We start from the raw sequence: 19,152 nt of genomic DNA, 5'->3' as shown, positions 1-19,152 counted from the left end.
ATGTTTTCCTCATCTGCTCTATGGCTACTGTACATGCACGCAATCATGTATTCACAGGCATCCTTTTAATTCGTGTACTTGGGGTTAATTTGTTTATTTCTTGAAATAAGTTTTCTCCATTGCTTGGTCCTGATGCTGTGTGTTAACAGTGAGATTACAGATGATTTTCTCTACCCCCTGTCAGCATTCTGTCCTGGTTGAGCTATGTACTTTATTGTGCATGCATTTGCAGTGTCCTATCTCTGTGCGTGTCATTTTGCATGGCTGGGGCATTTTGACTCATTCCTGCAGTTTGTCAGTGATCTCAACTTGACAATTCTAAAGCATCCTTTTTCTTTGTGGTACTGTTCCAGGCTTCCGAATGACTTTTGGACACCATTGCTCAGCATATTGTCAGTAGTGGACTTGGAAAAAATAATTAATTATTCTCTTCCCTTTCTGTCTACTCTCTTCCCGTATCCTCCCACCTCTGTCACTACTCAGGTACAGTCATTTCTGTGCTGGAGAAACTGCTGTCTCAGTCCACAGAGCAGGACAATCCCAACCGGCTTGTCATTGAGGCAGCGCACGGCAGTGCCAGCAAAGTCAAAGAGTTGTTGCAGAAATATCCTGATAAGGTGAGTGCAGCACTTTTACTTCACGTCAAGGGATGTTCTATGTTGGGTGGACTGTTTCCCTGTAGACTAATCTTGAGTTTTTTTGACAATGTGGTCATGTACTTATATGCTTTTTTGTGTTGAAAAGCAAGAAATCCAGAATTTCCATTTAGGGAAAGATTAACATAATTGTTGCTATAGGAGAAATGATAGATAATGAGCAAACAAAAACCTTTTAAGGATAGAATAAACTTTCATTAAGTAAATCAAGAAAATAAAAAGCATACCGGTAGGTACACAGTGCCTCTTAATCCTGTACTGATTGAACTGATAATGTCTCTCAGTATAAAGTACAGTGGCCCCTTTGTATTGTTCTCTATTGGCAAAACTGCTGCTTGTCGAAACCTCAAGTTGAGTTCACTGCCACCATACAGCATTCATATCTTCAATTTTTGCTTGCAAGAAAGATGTGTAAACACCTTCTATCAAAGTAGAACTGCTGTCAATACCACCCACACCCAGTAATGCCTTGACCCGCGTCACCCTTGTGATTCACATGGAGACCAGGCCATGACTCACATGCGACATCAGTAACTCTCTAGGTGTTAATGAGCCCACAGGAAGTGTGCAGCAAACTGCTCAAACATGACAAATGTCAAGTAACTGCCATGGGAAAAAAATTATGTGCTAGATTTTACATTCATGATATTGCTAGTAACTCTAATACTAATTATAGATAATTATAAATGAATACTTATTAAAGCATTTAAATAAATATAAATATATATATATATATATAATAATGTTTTGCAGTTCAGTATACAACTCTTAAATGTTCAGCATTTTGTAATATCTATTTAAAAAATTCAAGCAAGGAATCTAAAGACAGATTTTGGTTTTAAATATAACACTGTATAAACTAAAATGATAGTTACATTGATCTGATTTAATATTGCAAAGGCGTCGCTGTATATGTGTATGAGATGATCATTTATATTAATATCTGCTGGTGACGACTGCACTACACCTCTTAGGATTACACGTACCACGTGTATGAGCAACGTGGTTGCCATTCATGCTCAAGATTATTCCCAGCCAGAGTTATTTTGTCTCTGCTTGTGTTGAGTCCACCTCCAATGAATCTTCAACTGCGCTTATGCTCCTGGCAGGTGGATATCAAGAACCAGGGCAAGACTGCACTGCAGGTCGCTGCACACCAAGGCCACATGGAGGTGGTGAAGGCACTGCTCCAGGCCAACAGCGCCGTAGAAGTCAAGGATGAAGATGGAGACACGGCATTACACTACACTGCCTTTGGGTGAGGATGCAGCTGTTCTTTGTTGCTTTAAAAACAATACTCATGTAATGATGGTCAAATTTGACGAATGATAATCTATGCAGATGGCACTTTAAAGTGCCTAATCGGTCAGCCATATTCTCTCCTCTGACTAACGTGCTCAGATTGGCTGCATCACATAAAGTCTTAAAACAAAAAGTCTTTAAAATAGTTTAGTGAAATTGGTGGCTGTCAAGCATATATAATATAATAGTTTTTTTTAGACTTCTATAATCTGAATGGGCAGTTGTCCATTGCGCTTCAGAAAATGAATGATTGATTTATTTCATACCTATTTCATATATGTTGTTTCTTTGATCCAGCAACCAGGCAGAGATTGCACGGCTACTGTTAAGCAAAGGAGCAAATGTTAACCTCTTGAACAACTCCATGTGTACGGCACTCCACATTGCTGTCAACAAGGGCTTCACAGACGTCGTGCGTGTGCTCACTGAACATTCAGCCGATGTTAATCTTCAGGTGAGAAGGCTTTCCTTAATGCCATGATAATTCATTCATAATGTATTCAGCACACTGCACTGTTAACCCGAATAAGTTAGCAGAACTAAAAAATAAAATAAAATAAAAAAAGTGAGGTAATCGGTTGCCTCACTTTTATTGAGTTGATTAACTCAAAAGTTAAAGTTTTGCAGAACTTCCGAGTGTTCAATTAACCTACCATGCACATTTTTTGGAATCTTTGTGGAAACTGGAGTACCTGGCGGAAACCCACGCTTGAATGTGGTGAACCTAGATGCAACATCCACACAGGAAGGCCCGGATTCGATCTCACAACCTCTGCACTGGGAGGCAGAGGTGCTAACCAATCGGCCACCGTGCCACCTGCTACGAGGATGAATCTTTTATTATTTTGGGGGGAAAAATGATATTTTCATTACATGACAAATTATTATAAATTTATTTAAATTTTATTTAACCAGGTAAGGAAACTGCAGACAGAGTTTAAAATAAGGCTAAAATTACAAATTAACAACTAAAATCAATTATGAAACATACACAAAGCATAAAATAATACGTTACATACATTAAGTTTTGTTTTTAGTATGTACAATATAAAATTATTTTTATTTGTAAATATGACCTTTTTTTTAAATAATAGAAAGAAGATTTTATCATGAAATAACATTCTATTAAGTTACAACTAATTTGTGTTTTTAAGTTAGCCATACCTAAAAATTTGTATAGTTCAATTGAATCAAAAATTATTAGTACAAATTACTCGTAAAAGCATACAAACTTACACCAACTTCAAAAGTTTAGTAGTAGTATTTTTATTTTTTTTTTAGATAACTTTGAGTATTGTGTACTTAATCTATTTGATCATTTTGAATGTTCGGGTTTACAGTGTGAATTGTTATTGTTTATGTGCTATCCGTTTTACTGAGCCCTTGCCATAGCCCACTGTGGCTCAGTTATAAATGTCATAAAGGTCTTTTGAAGCACTCGCACAATTTCACCAACATTTATGGTATTTGACTGTGACCCTTCACTTCAACCTTATTAAAGTAATTGAGTGTCTCTTCTGAAGCTGCCTCAGAATTCACTAAGAGCATATTCTTCTGCTTGACTAGTGTGACCACTCAACTAAAAATGTGGAATTGCAGCATCGTGTTTATTTTCTGACCTCTTTGTGTCTATTTTCATAGAAGCCCAAATCACAAGTTTGATTTTGAACTACAATTTAAATATTATTTGTACAGCTTTCAACAAAATGCCTTTTAATGAACTGTGGATTAATGATATACATGTTTCTTCATGGAAAAATGATTTAGTAGTACCAGTATCTAAACACACCTCTTGCCTCCCCCCCTCAGGATTCCTATGGAGACACACCTCTGCACGATGCCATTGCTAAAGATTTCCGCAATATCATCGAGATCCTGGTCGTGGTGCCCAACATTGACTTCACTCAACAGAACCACAGAGGATTCAACCTCTTGCACCATGCTGCACTCAAAGGAAACAAACTGTGAGTAAAGTTCATTCTGCCATAGAGAACTTGATTGATGATTCGATTTAAAAAAAATAAAATAAAATAAAAATAAATAAAAATTGGGGGGTTTCCCTGTTTTTTGAACATTTGCTAGGTTTTTAAATAAGAAAAAAACACAAGCGTCTCTGCCATTCATTTACCTGAAGTAGCGTATGAAGGTTTCAACAGACGGCACACTAAGAGCGGACGGGACAGGATTATAATTAATTTTTTACTATGAAATGGGACGGGACGGATTTTTTTCCATGGGAGTGGGATGGGACGGGAGTGAAACTCAAATCTCCCGTAAATCCACTCCTGTATCACCAGTGTCTATGTATTTGCCATAATAGGATATGTATTTTTTGTCTTATTATTTCAGCACACTACTGCTGGGCACTATATCACTTATTTCACAACAACAAAAAAAAACAAATTTGCTAATTCCTAACACTGTTTTGCAACAGCCAAGTGCACAAATGCACAATTTTTCCACCTGCAGGAAAATATTTGACTATAGTAAGTCTAAGGACCTGCCTCATTTCTGTGACTTGATATTTTTCACAGTCCACCAAGTCTGCCTAACCGTGATGAGGTTTGTGCTCTGGGGCTTTTATGACCTCATTTGAACTTTCTTTCCAAATTATAGCAAAACCACACAGTGGAAAATTGTCCCCGACTCTTTTTAAAGAGCTGCCATGAAGACAAAAACAAGACTGAAAAACACCAGCATTTCCTAGCAAAAGCGATGCCACTTCATTTGAGGTTTCCATCTGAGAGTTAAAAAAGAGTTTCTCATCTAATTTGGTAGATAATAGCGGGGAAAACTATACCATAACGTGAGGATGCTGTTATTATCATTAGACAAGGTCTTGGGGTAATTTGTGTGACGCCGTTTCTCTGGGTCAGCCTCTTAAATGCTAAAACAATCTGTTTCCACGACATCAGAATTTAAGTTGTTTAGAATTGCTGCAGAGGTAAAAGTTAGGTTAGGCATGTGGATGAAAATACTGTACCGAGAATAGTGTGTACACGTAGGGTAATATACATGCCATGTGTGCAGAGTTGGTTCTTGGAGCAGTACTCTCCACCATTAATTGACTCGTTCATGTGTTCAATTGACTCTTGAACAATGATCTGGGAAACTGTTATCTTGAACTTTTCTTAAATGTTTTTTCATTTCTTACATATTGTCATGTTTTTCCTTTTTAAGTTTTTCCATCAATGTTTGACATTTTCCTTTTTCTTAAAAAGTAAAGTTAACCTGTAAAAGTGGCTTTCCGGTGATAAATTGAAGAGGCCCTTCGGTGGATGAGTGTTGGTTTATGAGCGTTTTTAGTTTGACAGCATTTATTTTGAGGAAATAGTCGCTGGGTGTAAGTTCACAACAAGTCCTGGAAAGGTCCTGAGAAAAAAGAAAAATGGCAAATAAATGGTGTTTTTTTTTCTTTCATACCAATTATGCAAATTCAGTTTACCACAATGCGTAATGTAGTATCCTGTTGGGACTCAGATTAGCTCAACAGGCAGTAAATGGACTTCGGAGTCTTCGGAGATGACCTCGGGCCATTGCTTTTGAGGACATTTTTAGCTAAAGCCAGCCTAAAAATTTTAGCTAAAATAAAATGTCGAGCATCAGTTTGAGCATTGTCATTGCGATGTATGTGGACTTGCAATGTACAGCCCCCCCAAAAAATGACATAGTTTTAAAGAAAGGCCTACACATTCCCATATAGCATTTTCCCTTAAAATTACATGAAATTAATGGCAATTTTCTATTCTTCTAATTTCTAATTCCTGATCGTAAAACAGCCACAGGAGGACAGCCAATACTTGTATCTGCTGTATTGATACATCTAAATAATGCCGTGTATCGGCCTAATACCGATACCTGGTATCAGTACTCACCCGTCCCTATATATTATCACAGGGTTTAAAAAAAATCTCAATGTCATATTTTGCAAATTTATGAGCATACAACAAATTTGTTATGTAAATTTAGTGAAATAAGCAGTGTTATGATAGCCATCTGTGTAACAACACTTTTATCTGCATTGATTTGTAAACAAGGTAGGATTATATCTAGATACAACACTTGATTTCTGTGTATTTCTGCAAGTGTTTAAATTTTCAAGTAACCACTTCTAATAAAATCCCTAGGAAATCAAAATGTCCTATTACTAGTGAGCTATTTTTAAAACAGGACAGTCGGCTACTCATGTGGCAACCCCGGTCCAGGATAAACATTGATATACATGGACGGTGGACCTAAATCACATGTATTGACTCATACACAAGTGTACATAGACAAAGGAGCACTGCAGTTACCTCCGACACACTTCTTTCTCCCTGCTAGCCAATATCCATTATAATACAACATGAGAGATTTCACCTTCTCTGAGCGTCCTAGCTCAATGACAATCGTCCTCTACTACAAATGACTCTGTAATTTGTGAGCTATTATACTCTAGTTAAGCTGCATTAAATAACTCTTGTCTTCATACAAAAAAAACAACGTCATGTTCTTAGTATAGTTGTGGAAACATTTACATTGTAATGGCAACATTATCTCTTCCAGTCTTTTTAAAGAGAAAACATGGCTCCCAAGTATCTTGTTAAGTTTTTATGGTCCTCAGAATGGACCAACAGTGTTTACTTTTATAGCAAAGTAATAGTAGACAGAAGTGCAATTTCTACCAAGCAATTAGTTCAGTTAAATGTTGTGAAGTAACAAAACTAAATTGTACAGCACCTCATACAGACCCCAATACAATATGATATACTTTATTGCTCTCATAGGGAGTTTCACTAAAATAAAGCAAGCAAATAAAGCACTGGAAACAAATGTATTTGGTGTACTATTATGAATGGCACACTTGCAAACACTGTGCCACAACCGCATGCTAGAATGTGCCTAGGTGAGCACTTAAAAGGGTTGTACTTGGAGCTTGCAAATCCACTGCAGCTGGTGGTCATTCATTTTTTTTATTTTCACCACACTGCTTTCTGGTAACTCACCAGACGTAGTAGTAGTAGTAGTAGTAGTTGTGATAGTGGTGGTAGTAATATTAGTAGTCGTCAGTGACATTTGCTGATGTTCATAACTGGTGAGTCACAGACTAGATCTAAAAATATGAATTAGAAAATGATCCTGTATTTCAATTTTGACCTAAATTAAAACATCTATTTTTAAATATTATATTTATGGTTCAATCGATCCCACGCTGTAAACAAAAGGATATTTAAGATAAACTCAAGTTCATTGTTGTTGCTGTTTGTTTTTGATTATCTTTTTTTTTCATCAAAAAGGTTTGGGCCTTAAATTTGTATTTACGGTAATGTTATGAAAGCTGCATGTGTGATCCTTGTCAAAATTTGTAAAGAATTCAGCAAGGTAGAATTTATTGGAGCTAAGCACGGTTATTACTCCAAGTGAAAGAAGGTGGAAGAAAACGCCAGGGACTCCCGATTCAAGATGGCGGCTGTTCAGAATCCTGCCGCAATCATGTTCTGTCGTCTTTGCACACGCTTCCTGTTCATTTTAGGATTCAGTGCAATATTCAGGTCAATAAGTTTAGTTTCAATTCTGACAGGTTTATGTCATGTGCATGCTAAATGCAATGTTTCTGTGCGGCGTAGCCAATTGTCAAGCAATCCAAATCAGTTCAGTACATTGTGAGGTTTTGGATATCGTGACAGGGCCACAGAGAAAATTCTAGGCCGAGCACGACAGCTGGTGGACGTTAAGAAGGACGACGGCTTTTCTGCCCTGCATCTGGCCTCCCTCAATAATCACCGTGACGTTGCCGAGATCCTCATTAAGGAGGTGAGGGTGTAACATCATTAAACGACATTGGAGATTTAATTGTGGATGTTGGGTGTACTTTAACGAGGCTTTTTATCCCCACAGGGACGCTGTGACATCAACATCCGCAACAACCGCAACCAGACGCCGCTACAGCTGGCGGTGACGCAGGGCCACACCGATCTGATTCAGCTTCTGGTGGTCGAAGGCGCCGACGTGAACATGGAGGATGAGGACGGCGACACCGCCATGCATGTGGCCCTGCTGCGACCACAGCTGGCTAACGTGATGCTAGGCCCCGTTGTGGGAAGCAGCAGCAGCAGCAGCGCAGAAGAGAGCGGCGACGGCTGTGCCTCAACGTCTCTCTACTGCAGGGTAAGGGATGGGGGAGCAGTGTGAGGGGGCCATCTTGTTGACACAGGGAATGGGCACTTTGTGAAATAAGCAATCGGTTAGCAACAAAGAGAATATATTGCTTTTGCTTTCAAAGGGGTATTAACATTTACGGTGAATCTCCATCGGAGTTTAAGATGGGCAATTTTGAATTTCAGCGTGATTTATTCCGATTGATTCCCATAGAAATGTTCCGCTTTGGAAAATTAGCTTGTGGCATTTCACATCATGGCTATAACAAAGAATCCACAATGTGGATTTTTAAAAACAATTCCCCTTGAAAAAAATTGCCATTTTAACAAAAATTGGTGGCACAAATATAGATTTATTGTATAAGGTTTTTCAAAAGGCAAAAACAAGCCATTGGGCACAGGTTACTTAAAGCCAAAACAAACACAAAACAAAAGCAAGTTATCTAATGTTTAAAAATGTGCTTGTTAAATGAATAAAATATGGAAGAAATGTACGAGGGAGGCCGAGGCAATCTGAAAAAAAAAAAAGAGTTTGTGTTATTATGAAAACAAATCAAGATAAGGGGTGTTTTGTTCATAACAGAGGCTAAAACCTTTGGAACCTAAAACCAGCTTATGTCCTGTATTTTAGAAATGGAAATGTCATTGTCTACATGATCAGCTTCAAAAATGAAAAAGGGAGCATGGGTATAGTGAAACTGATGAGCCACATGCCTGAAATTGAGTGTGGTAATGTAACTATATTTAACCAAAATTGCGCTCTGAAGATTGCTTGTGGTTGAGCCCAGCAAGAAAAACATCACATTGTGTCTCCCTGGGGGACGTTTTGATTCCTGATGCAGAAAAGTTGGACAGAAAGCACACTCAAAATCAACATATAAAAGAAGTATTGTGCTCTTTTCTATCCTCTCAGGCAATATTAGTCACTCGTGATTTCTGTACGATGTGACTATTTGTACATTTCTTTTCACCAGTTTTTCGCTGTCTATCATTTTGCTTGGGAAGAGTTGAAATTGTGTTTGTTACTGTTTTACTGTTGTGCTCTCCTGTAGCTAAATATGGTTCAGAGGAGAGGGCAGAGAAAATAACTTGAAATAGTCTTTGGGTGTGAATGTGAGTGTTATGTTTTGTGCTTGTGCACTGCAATTGACTGGTGACAAGTCAAAGCTCTACTCCGCCTCTTGCCCAAAGTCAGCTGACATAGGTTCCAGTTACTCCCGAATGAATGATGACAGCAGGCCCATAATTAAGACAACCCCACTGCTAGCTTTGTGCGGCACATTCTAAACTTCATTTACTTCCACACGAGTTAGCGTAGATGTCTTTGTAACAATGAAGAATGTCCTTTCCAGCCCACAGGACCGCAAACATTGCACCACAGCTCAGCATCCTGGGCACCTGCCAAAACTACACACACGCACACAAGTTTGTTTTACTATCTTTGTGGGGCCATCTCATTGACATCATGCATTTCCTAGCCCCTTCCCCTAACCCCAACCATCAAAAAATATTGACTACCCTAACCTCAACCATGACTCAATTCAAACCTAAACTCTAAAACCAAGTCTTGACCCTCAAAAAGAGGTCTAAACTTGTGGGGCCCAGCAAAATGGCCCCACATAGACGGGTGGGCCCCACAACTCTGTGGAATGCCGAAATGTTGGCCCCACTATGTAACACACACACACACACACAACCCTGTAAAGTGAATTCAAATGTATTTCCAAATACATTATTATAGCTGAAAGATAAAGTGTTTTTCACCATTTCAATTTTCCAGATTTTTTTTTCAGCTGGCTAAAACAGTGACACATTTTAAAGTCTGGCATGAGTGTCCCCCACCCCACTTTATAAGAACTTGAGTGCCTTCATTTGAATCAGTGTTCATCTAACCCAATTTTGATGTGCTAGCTGCATTGCCTACATCCTGAAAATGCATCTTCCCATTGTATAGTCTGCTGGTGAGGCTACTTTAGAGCGCCACCTATTTTTTATCTGAATTTTCAAGAATTGCGAACAAAAAAATGAATGGAAAAGCCAGAAATTCAACAAAGAAAAAAGGCTCAAAATTCGCAAAAAAGTTTTTGCTCTTGGAGGGGGTGGTTTTTGAAGCGTATCAAAAAAAGGAAAATGCGCATTTTGGCGATGGAAACAGATTTTGCGATTAAGTGACTACAAGAAATACACGTCATACGTTTTAACCGATACTACGTCGCATGCATGTTTTGGGAAGACGAAGAAACACGATTCTTTTTAAAAATAATTAAAGAGAAAAAAAACATGAATTCAATTTTAGATGGCTGTATTAACATCATCTCTCAATGTAACAACACACTTCACTTACATACGGGAGGGAAGCCAACAAGACAAACTACTTCCGTTCTGGAACTCCCTATTGTCCCAAAGTTCCGTCACTACACGCATATTTGCAAAAGAAGAGCGGATGGAAACGGGCATAAGTCGCATGTCCGTTTTGAGCATTTTCACAAAATTTGCATCAAAATTCCGAAATATTTGGACGGAAACGTGCCTAATAAGCCGTGAGTGCACGCGCATCATGGAGACAAGGATGAAGACTGAGACAACCAGTGTGTGGAAAGGAGATTCACACTGACATCGTGGTTGCTTTAAAGTGCCTCATTGTTGTGGCGTAGAAAAGCCCTGCAGTGACCCAGTGAGATATATCCATGATTAATTTTACAAGACATTTATTTTCACTTTACAGGTACCTTAAAAGAATCATATTTTCAGTTAGAAAAGTTGAAGAAATCAGCCAATAAGCCCGGATAGTTGCTCCCTTGTCATCTGGTGCGTTCATTTTCAGCAGACTGTTTAGTGAGACTGTCTTCATCACGTGTCCTCACAGCTCAATGCTTCGGGCCTTCTCGGGAATACTGAGCTCAGTGTTGCAATGGCCATCGCTTGCTTCCTGGCGCAGGAGGGGGCCGACATCAGCTATGCCAACCACAAGGGGAAGAGCCCCCTGGACCTGGTGGCAGACGGCACCATGTCGCAGCTCATCAAAAGCTTCTCGGAGAAGTTCAGGTGCTTGTCTGGAAAGCCACGCAATGCGTGTAACATGTAGACGCTTAAAAGCTGCCGGCGTCATAAATTGTGTGCCTTGTCGTCACCTGTCAGATTGCAACGCCTGCAAGCGATAACAAGCGGCCAGGGTCCGAGCGCTGCTAACCTGCGTCGTGTTCACACGACGCCCAACACCATGACCAATCTGGCTCTTCCTACGCTGCCGGGTCCCAGTGAATGCCTCATCTGCTCCGAACTGGCGCTGCTGGTTCTGTTCTGCCCCTGCCAGCACAGTGTGGCCTGTGAAGGTGAGCTCACCATTTCTGCCATTGGAAATGGGCGCAATCTCAGATTTTGTAGATTTCTCTGTAGAGTCTTTCATAAGTGACTTGCTTAACACTGATTAATGACTGATCATGTTGATTGTGTTTGCGGTTTGAGAGGATTAGTTCCCACTTCATTAAATTAGAAGATGACCAAAGCCACATCGGAAAGGACCATTTTCCTAGGAGAAAAATGGTCGTCACATATTTGAGCCATGGTACATATTTTACACGACAAAAATCTCAGGGCACACATAAATAAAAAATGTCAAAAGGTTTATACTGAAATACTGATGATCTCATCGCACTTTACACACAAATGTCCATTTCATTCTTTTGCCCATCATTATACATTACTTGCACAGATACACAAAGACGCATTATGGAATAATTTTCTAATCATGTTAACTAGTGTAATTGTATGATTTCCCATGAAGGATCTGATGATCTCTTCCGCCGCACTAATGTGCTGCAACACAGTGGTTGAACATCACCGAGAAGGAGCACATTCAGTGTTTAGTGCTGATTTTGGTTTGTGTTTTACAAGATCAGAGAGGAATGCGTTGAACAGCCACAGAGTCATCTGATTTTGCTCTATGGTCATTGTTTGACTTTGCAAGAAATACATCTTGTTTTTCTGCCACCTTTTCCTAGAAATTTACATTCAGATTTCCCCGTTAGCCAGTTGGTTCATTTAAATAAATACACTAAAGTCTTCCAAATGGTTTCATACTAAACTAGACCAGTATTTCTGAATTTTTAATGCCCTTTGTTTGATGAACTTTTAATTAAGGTCAACTCTTTTGTTTTATTAATTAGGGTGTTGCATAACTTCACAACTTTCACACTATACTTGTTACATCACTTTGATTTATGAATGATATTTTAAAGAATTCTTTACCTTTTCAAAAGGTAGCTTCTTACTCATGTTTAATTATTTTTTCAAACTTTTCAGATTTTTATGGCCTTATACATTGCTTTTATTATTTTAGAATTACCAAAAATCATTGAGTTTACCTAATTTGATCAATAATAGGACAGATGGATCTCAGTGGCAACTGTTACTATTGATTTTAAAAGCTCTTTCCTATAAAAGAAATATAGGTTGTATTTACACTAAGTTTGATTTCATATTTCAGCACTGTCAAGTATGGAGCCGTCCTTAAATTGTATGCCAACAACAAACATTTGTTTAGTGTGAATGTGAATTCAATGAGACTTTATGGAGCACGCTGGAGGCTTTCGCTATTTTTCCTTTTGTATCATTTACGTGTGGCTTCAAGTAAAATACTCATCAGTCATTATTCCTGGTTCTTTACACTGATGCAACCCGTTCGTCCTCGTTGCAGTGTTGTGTCTTGAAATAAACATTGTCTGATGATTTCAAGTGGGCAGCAAAGTACTGCACACACCTCTGAACATTAACGTTAGCACGGGTGCTAGTGCTACTGTACCACAACATTAGAGATACACTGGCTGGTCTATCAGTTGAGATACAAAGAAGATTGGTCATTTCAGGTTTGCAATGTCAACACAGACTATTTTATTTATTTATTAAACGGGCCGTCGTAACAAGCGCTATGATATCAAGCTTTTGTTTTCTGGTAAAATTACTGCATATTGTATTGTTTCTCTAAATAATACAACCGGCCAATGACAATTCTTGAGCAGATATTGTGTGTTTTGTCTTATTGACCTGCTTCTTGCGTTGACAGAGTGTGCCCATCGAATGAAGAAATGCATTAAATGCCAAGTCACAATCACCAAGAAAATTCGACAAGGTAAGACAAACCACGTCCCTCTTTGATTTTTCGGCCGAGCAAATACCGTATCACTGGATGTGGGGCAGAAAAATTTGTACCTCTAAAATAACATTTTTCAGGACACCTAAATGCAACCATCATCGTCAAAGAGCGTAAGCCATTTTCAACACTTAAGATTGGTCAATAACTTGGATAAATAACAACCACACGTGTGAACTGACCAAGAGTATAGAATTAAAAAAAAAAAATGAAATTTATGAAATTGTGACTTATGAGGTTTTGGCCCTGACGCCAGCAATATGCTGGTTGCTGATTGCTTGGGCAGATTCGCAAAAAATGCATGAATCCAAATTAATCATGATTAAATTACAGATTTGTTCCGTAACATGCCAGAAAATGAGCAACAATTAAAGTAAGTAAAGATGTTTATGGCTAAATGGCTAATTTTGATTGAATACAAAGATAAATAGTCTGTGCTTTCTTGGAGTACCATGGAAATTTTAGAACATTTACTGTTAAGGTTGAAATTCCAAGGATTTTTCACAATCTCTAAATAATTGATTAACAAAATAATTTGGTAAAGTTGACGGTTAATTGTTGCAGCTCTACTCATGTTCATGTTTAAAATAATGCTATTGAGGCTATTTCGCGGTTTATCATTTATGCCCCCCATTAAGTTGCAGATTTTTTAAAAATAGTTTTTTACCGTATTTACTGTAATGCCCTCGCATGTGGGAAAGGAGAGTAACCGCAACCTATGCTCTTACCAGCCATTTGTTGAACACTGGGAGACAACAAAAGCGCGTAAACACGATAAGAAAATGCATGCTGAAGCTGTTGTTGATCACTGCCTGCATTCAGACTCTCACAAATGATATCACACGCAAATGATATCACACGCTACCCCCACCCTCTTAACATAACTATGGAGGACCAAAAGTGCCAAAATTCAAAATAAATAAATGAATAAATAAAAATGGATATTAAAAATTATAATTAAAAAATGAAATCCAAAAACTAAATATAAATGGAAATAACAACAACAATATATATATATATATATATATATATATATATATCCTCAAATAAATAAAGTAAAGTAAAAAAAAAAAAAAAAGAGATTCAAAAAATAAAAATAGATAAATGTTGAAATGAATACAAAAATAAATATATAAATAGAATTAAATATCAATCAACCCAAGAGGCGCTTAGGACCATGACTCATTTCAACCTGACGCCTGCATCATGAAATAAATAAATGTGAGAGCAGAGCGTTTTTATTTATTGATCGATATTTAATTCTGTTTATATACTTATTTTTGTATTTATTTTGGCATTTATTTTTATATTTATTTTATATTTTTTGAATCTCGTTTTTTATTTTTGCAATTATTTTTTACTTGTATTTATTTAGAAAACACATATATATATATAGTTTTTATTTCCATTCATATTTATTTTTTTGTATTTGATTTTTTAATTATATTAGTTAATATCCTTTTTTTATTTTTACATTTATTTTGAATTTTTGCATTTTTGGTCCTCCATAACTAGTAACACGCAGACATTACAAATACGACAGTATGCTTGTCACCTCTTAACTGTATTGCTACTGCGTCTTCAGACCAAACCGAGGTGGACTGCAGCCCCGGTACGGAGAACTCCGAGCAGCACAACCTGCTGGAGCAGCTGCAGTCTCGCTACCGGCAGATGGAGGAGCGCATCACTTGCCCCATCTGCATCGACAACCAAATCAAACTGGTCTTCCAGTGCGGACACGCCTCCTGCATCGACTGCAGCGCCGTGCTCAAAGCCTGCCCCATCTGCCGGCAGACCATCCGCGAACGCATCCAGTTGTTCGTCTGAGCTGCGGAGCGAGGAGAAGGTGCGGAGGGGGGTGCTCATTCATCAACCGTCAACTTGCTACAAAGGCACGTGGACTTATTATTTGGCACTTTGGAAAGGACCCACCTTAGCCCCCTGACCATTTGTCTGAACGTTGCTGCTTTAATGTGGATGTCTGTTACCCATCATCCTCTCTGGCTGACTGGGCCTCTGTCCTCTTTAAGCGGCTGTACAGAGTGAGTCCGCCCCCTACAGCCTGTCCTGTGAATTACGTTTGCTCTCATTTGGATCTGGGAATAGTAATCAGTATTAGTCTCCGCAGTGGGCGCGCTATATAGTCCCCAACCACTCACCTGTATGCAAGGGGAGAAAATACACATTATACAATATATGCATGAGTATATGCATATTGTAACACTAATGAGTGATTTGTTGTTATTGTGGTTTTTATTTCTTTGTAAAGTACACATTTTTATTTATGTGTGAAAGGTGGTATTACTTTGTAATGTCTTTGCTTTGTTTTATTTTAGTTGGTGTTTGCTTGGAGGGGCAAAAAAAAAAAAAAGTGTTTTGGATTCTACTGAAATACACCCCAAGCCTACGTCCTCTTACTCAGGGTATCAAATCTTTCAAAAAGCACTTGTGATATCCATAAAAGGTTCAAAGTCGCCGCTTCGTATTATGTTGTTGTCGGGAGCTGCCTCACAATTGGCATGAGTGAAATGAATGTTGCTGCAACAAAAGGATGGACGTCTTCCTATTTAAAAGAGCGCGAGAAGGAAAAAAAGAAGCTCCCGACAAGCAGCCGTCCACACTGTCTGTGTATTTACCGCCCAACAGGGAGCATACACTGTGTTTACTGTGTGTATCGCCACCAAGCAGGCGGGTGTTTGTGTTTGATTCACCCGATGCGTGTGTGTGTGAGAGTGAAGACTGATGTTGTTACATGGTTTACCTTCCTGCTGGAGTCATTTCACAAGAAAAATCCATTTTCTCCTTTGGCGCTCTGGATTGTACTCTCCAGCTTCTTTCTGCTGTCTTGGTGTTTTTCTTGAAGGGCTTCTGTCTATGAGGGGGGAAAAAAAGTTATTTAATTTTCATTTTCTGTAATTAACTTCCAGGAACAAGGAAGGTTTTAATTTGTTTATTATTATTATTGGATGTTTGGCTTTATTGAATCCCCCTTTTTGGGAGAGCCAATGTTTAAATTTGTACATTTTGAATGTCGAGGTAGGGATGACTCCGTCTCGCTCTACCTTTTTTACATGTAAGGAAGAAGAAACGAGAGCGAGAGAGAACGCCGCCGGCAAGAGGTGTGTCAAGCATAAGGTTTACTTTGAAAAGCATCAGTGCCAAATCGCATGAGGACATGCATGGGCATTGCACACAAATTGAGTTTTGAAAGCTGTGGCAAAAAGTCAAACCTTCCACTCATGTTATTTTGAAGTCCAAAATCAAGAGTGGTACGAGCACGCTCAGTTACGGGAGTACACAAGAAGCTTACAGTGTGGAGGGATTTCCAAGAGCATATTCAAGTCCTCAAATGAGGAAGCTTTCATTTTTCTTTTCTGGTTGCTTGTTGAAGGGTTTGCAAATAAATGCAATATTGTTGAGAAGGAAAAGAAATGGTGATAATTTTTTTGATTATTTTTTTTCTACCTCCCTTCCCAAAGGAGGTAGCTGTAATAAGTGGTAATCAGTAGATATATAAAGGAATAATAAAGCAGCAAATGTTACTTTTGGTGTTTGTACAGTTCAGCTCTCAGAGTTCTGATGTTGGCCTTACTGTCTCTTCCTCTGTTCATGTTTTCTCAGTTTCTGTACAAAAATATTTTGCAATAAATATGGAACACTTTTATAAGGACATCCTGCCTCGAGATTAATTAATTTTACGTGACGATAAAGATATGTTGGATATACTGTTCAAATATATTAAATGATTTCTGATGCCTGTTCCACTCGACGGAATGCTTTGTCTGCCTACATTCATTGCTCATTCAGAATTTTGATCCAAGATAATACGTGAGGATGTTTGATACGCAATGAGTCACATTCACGTGTTTACCTTGCAAGTTGACTGCTTTTGAATGCGGCGCTAACGCCCAAGGTAAATGTCTCCCTCTGAGACAATATAGTACATCTTATCTTCATATTCTGCTTTTGTGTAGAATAATGGGGTGAGTGGGGGAGGTTGGATTTAGGGTTAGCGCTCCTCCCTTTAGGGAATAAAGATATTGGAATGTATTGGTTACGTCTTCCACCACATGTGTTTTTACTAGTGGCTACATTGTTCTCCTTTTGGAGGAGATGTGAACTATCACAAAAAATTAAGTGCATTACTCTTTCGTGGGAAATTAGAGAAACCTAGAATGCACAATAAACAGCTCAATTTAACTTTCTCTAAACCAACGCACGAGTCTGTTAATTTTTTTCTAACTTGATCAAACTATTGAGCTCGTGTTTGATCCACGAACCAACCAAAATGCCTTCCGTCATTTAAAATGGACATTTAAACAGATCTTCTCATCATGCTGCAAACATTTTGATATTGTGAATTTTTTCTATTGATCGACAATATGTTCTTAGACGTACAGATTATTTCTACTGTCGGAAGCAGAGCCCACAGTGTGGGAAACAGGTGAGCATCGAAAGAAATAAAATAATAATTTATTTTATATATATATATATTTTTTGCTTCTTACCCTGCCAACAGCAGCACATGAGCACAAAGCAATGAAGTGCTGTAGCTAAACTGACGCTTTAAGCATATACCCATAGAGAGTTGTTGCATTATCAGTGGGTTAAATTGTAAAGTGAAGTTTACAGACAATCAAGCCAAACAAACAAAAAAGAGAGAGAATTACAAGTTGTGCATTTAAATTAACCGCACAACTTTGCCCCAAAGTCTGCTAGCTAAATGGTAACACACAAAGGGTAATAATACATCATGTCATGTTGACACATGTAAACAGAGTAGGTACACCAGAAGGAGCAGCGCAATATCAATTGGGTTGAAGCAAAAAAATGTGGCAAAAACTGTTTGAATTCTTTATGTTCTACTTAATTGCGCCCTTACTTTTTTTTTTAAACACATTACACAAAGGTTTAGGGGGAGAAGCTGGAATGGATTAATGGTATTTCCGTTTATTCCAAGGGGGAAGGATGATTTGAGGCCCAAGTTATGTCATTGAATGAATGAAACTTCTATCTCAAGGCACAATCGTACCCTCCCAGGCCCCATGTAGACAACTACAGAACATTATTATAACATTATTGTTTGAAGCTAATGCTGCTAACGCACATCTGCACAACCACTACAGCTCTCCTTACCTATTAGGTTATTATGGAATATGGATTGAACCCATTCATGTGAAATGGCATTGAAGTGCAAAGCTTGAGTCACAACTATTTGTATACAAACATTTTTGAAAGTTTCCTAGGCCTATGTCCGTGTGTATTATTTATTTATTTAGCTTATGCAATACAATGAATGAATAAGTAAAGTGATGATGATCATTTCTATAGATGCTGGTTGTAATAACTCAGTTACTCCAGGCTGTTGTCGTCAGTGCAACAGCTCCACTTTGCCGCCTGTCTGCCACTTCTTAGGCATAATTGTCTTAAGGCTCAGACGGCTTTGACATATGACTCAGCATTTTAAGCAGTGACGTCTCCATGCTTGAGCCAATGAAAAGGCTTCCACCGTGCTTTCTTTCAAAATAGGCTTGATCCATCCATCCATCCATTTATGTATTCATTTATTTGTTTTCTGAACCGCTTATTCCTCAATTCACACAAAAGTCTGCAGTTATTTGTCAATTAAAAAACAAAATAAAAATAAAACAAGTCTGGAGTCAGAAGTCTCTTACTGTGTTAAAATCAGAGATGGAGATGGATTAAATTAGAATATAGTAGAAATGTTCTTTAATTTCACTGTGGAAGTGGAAGTAGCTACTGTACACATATTCTTTACATTAATGTTTTGCATTAGCATTTTAGCATTAGTGTGTTCGCGTGTGTGCCTGTGTGTATCTGTGTCTGACCTACAGGGGGCGCTACTGGCCTGTCACCCGCTAGGAGGCCATTTGCCTTCCAACTGTCA

At 38.3% G+C, this 19,152-nt stretch overlaps 1 protein-coding gene across 4 annotated transcripts in view; it reads left to right on the top strand.

Annotated features, from left to right (window-relative positions):
• The window catches only part of mib2 (MIB E3 ubiquitin protein ligase 2), a 49,304-nt gene extending 32,388 nt beyond the window's left edge, over positions 1-16,916 (top strand). For all 4 annotated transcript variants that reach the window (XM_077585179.1, XM_077585170.1, XM_077585163.1 and 1 more), the window contains 10 exons: positions 484-617; positions 1,766-1,914; positions 2,256-2,412; positions 3,768-3,922; positions 7,625-7,751; positions 7,836-8,105; positions 10,962-11,140; positions 11,234-11,427; positions 13,158-13,223; positions 14,830-16,916. In XM_077585179.1, the coding sequence (XP_077441305.1) occupies positions 484-617; positions 1,766-1,914; positions 2,256-2,412; positions 3,768-3,922; positions 7,625-7,751; positions 7,836-8,105; positions 10,962-11,140; positions 11,234-11,427; positions 13,158-13,223; positions 14,830-15,071 (1,673 nt within the window). In that variant the 3' untranslated portion in view covers positions 15,072-16,916. The remainder of the gene's footprint in view (positions 1-483; positions 618-1,765; positions 1,915-2,255; positions 2,413-3,767; positions 3,923-7,624; positions 7,752-7,835; positions 8,106-10,961; positions 11,141-11,233; positions 11,428-13,157; positions 13,224-14,829) is intronic.
• The last annotated feature ends 2,236 nt before the right edge of the window (positions 16,917-19,152 follow it).

Source organism: Vanacampus margaritifer, chromosome 1 (assembly GCF_051991255.1).
Source record: "Vanacampus margaritifer isolate UIUO_Vmar chromosome 1, RoL_Vmar_1.0, whole genome shotgun sequence".
Lineage (NCBI taxonomy): Eukaryota > Metazoa > Chordata > Actinopteri > Syngnathiformes > Syngnathidae > Vanacampus > Vanacampus margaritifer.
Note: the sequence above shows the minus strand (reverse complement) of the source record. Positions and strands in the feature narration are given on the sequence as shown.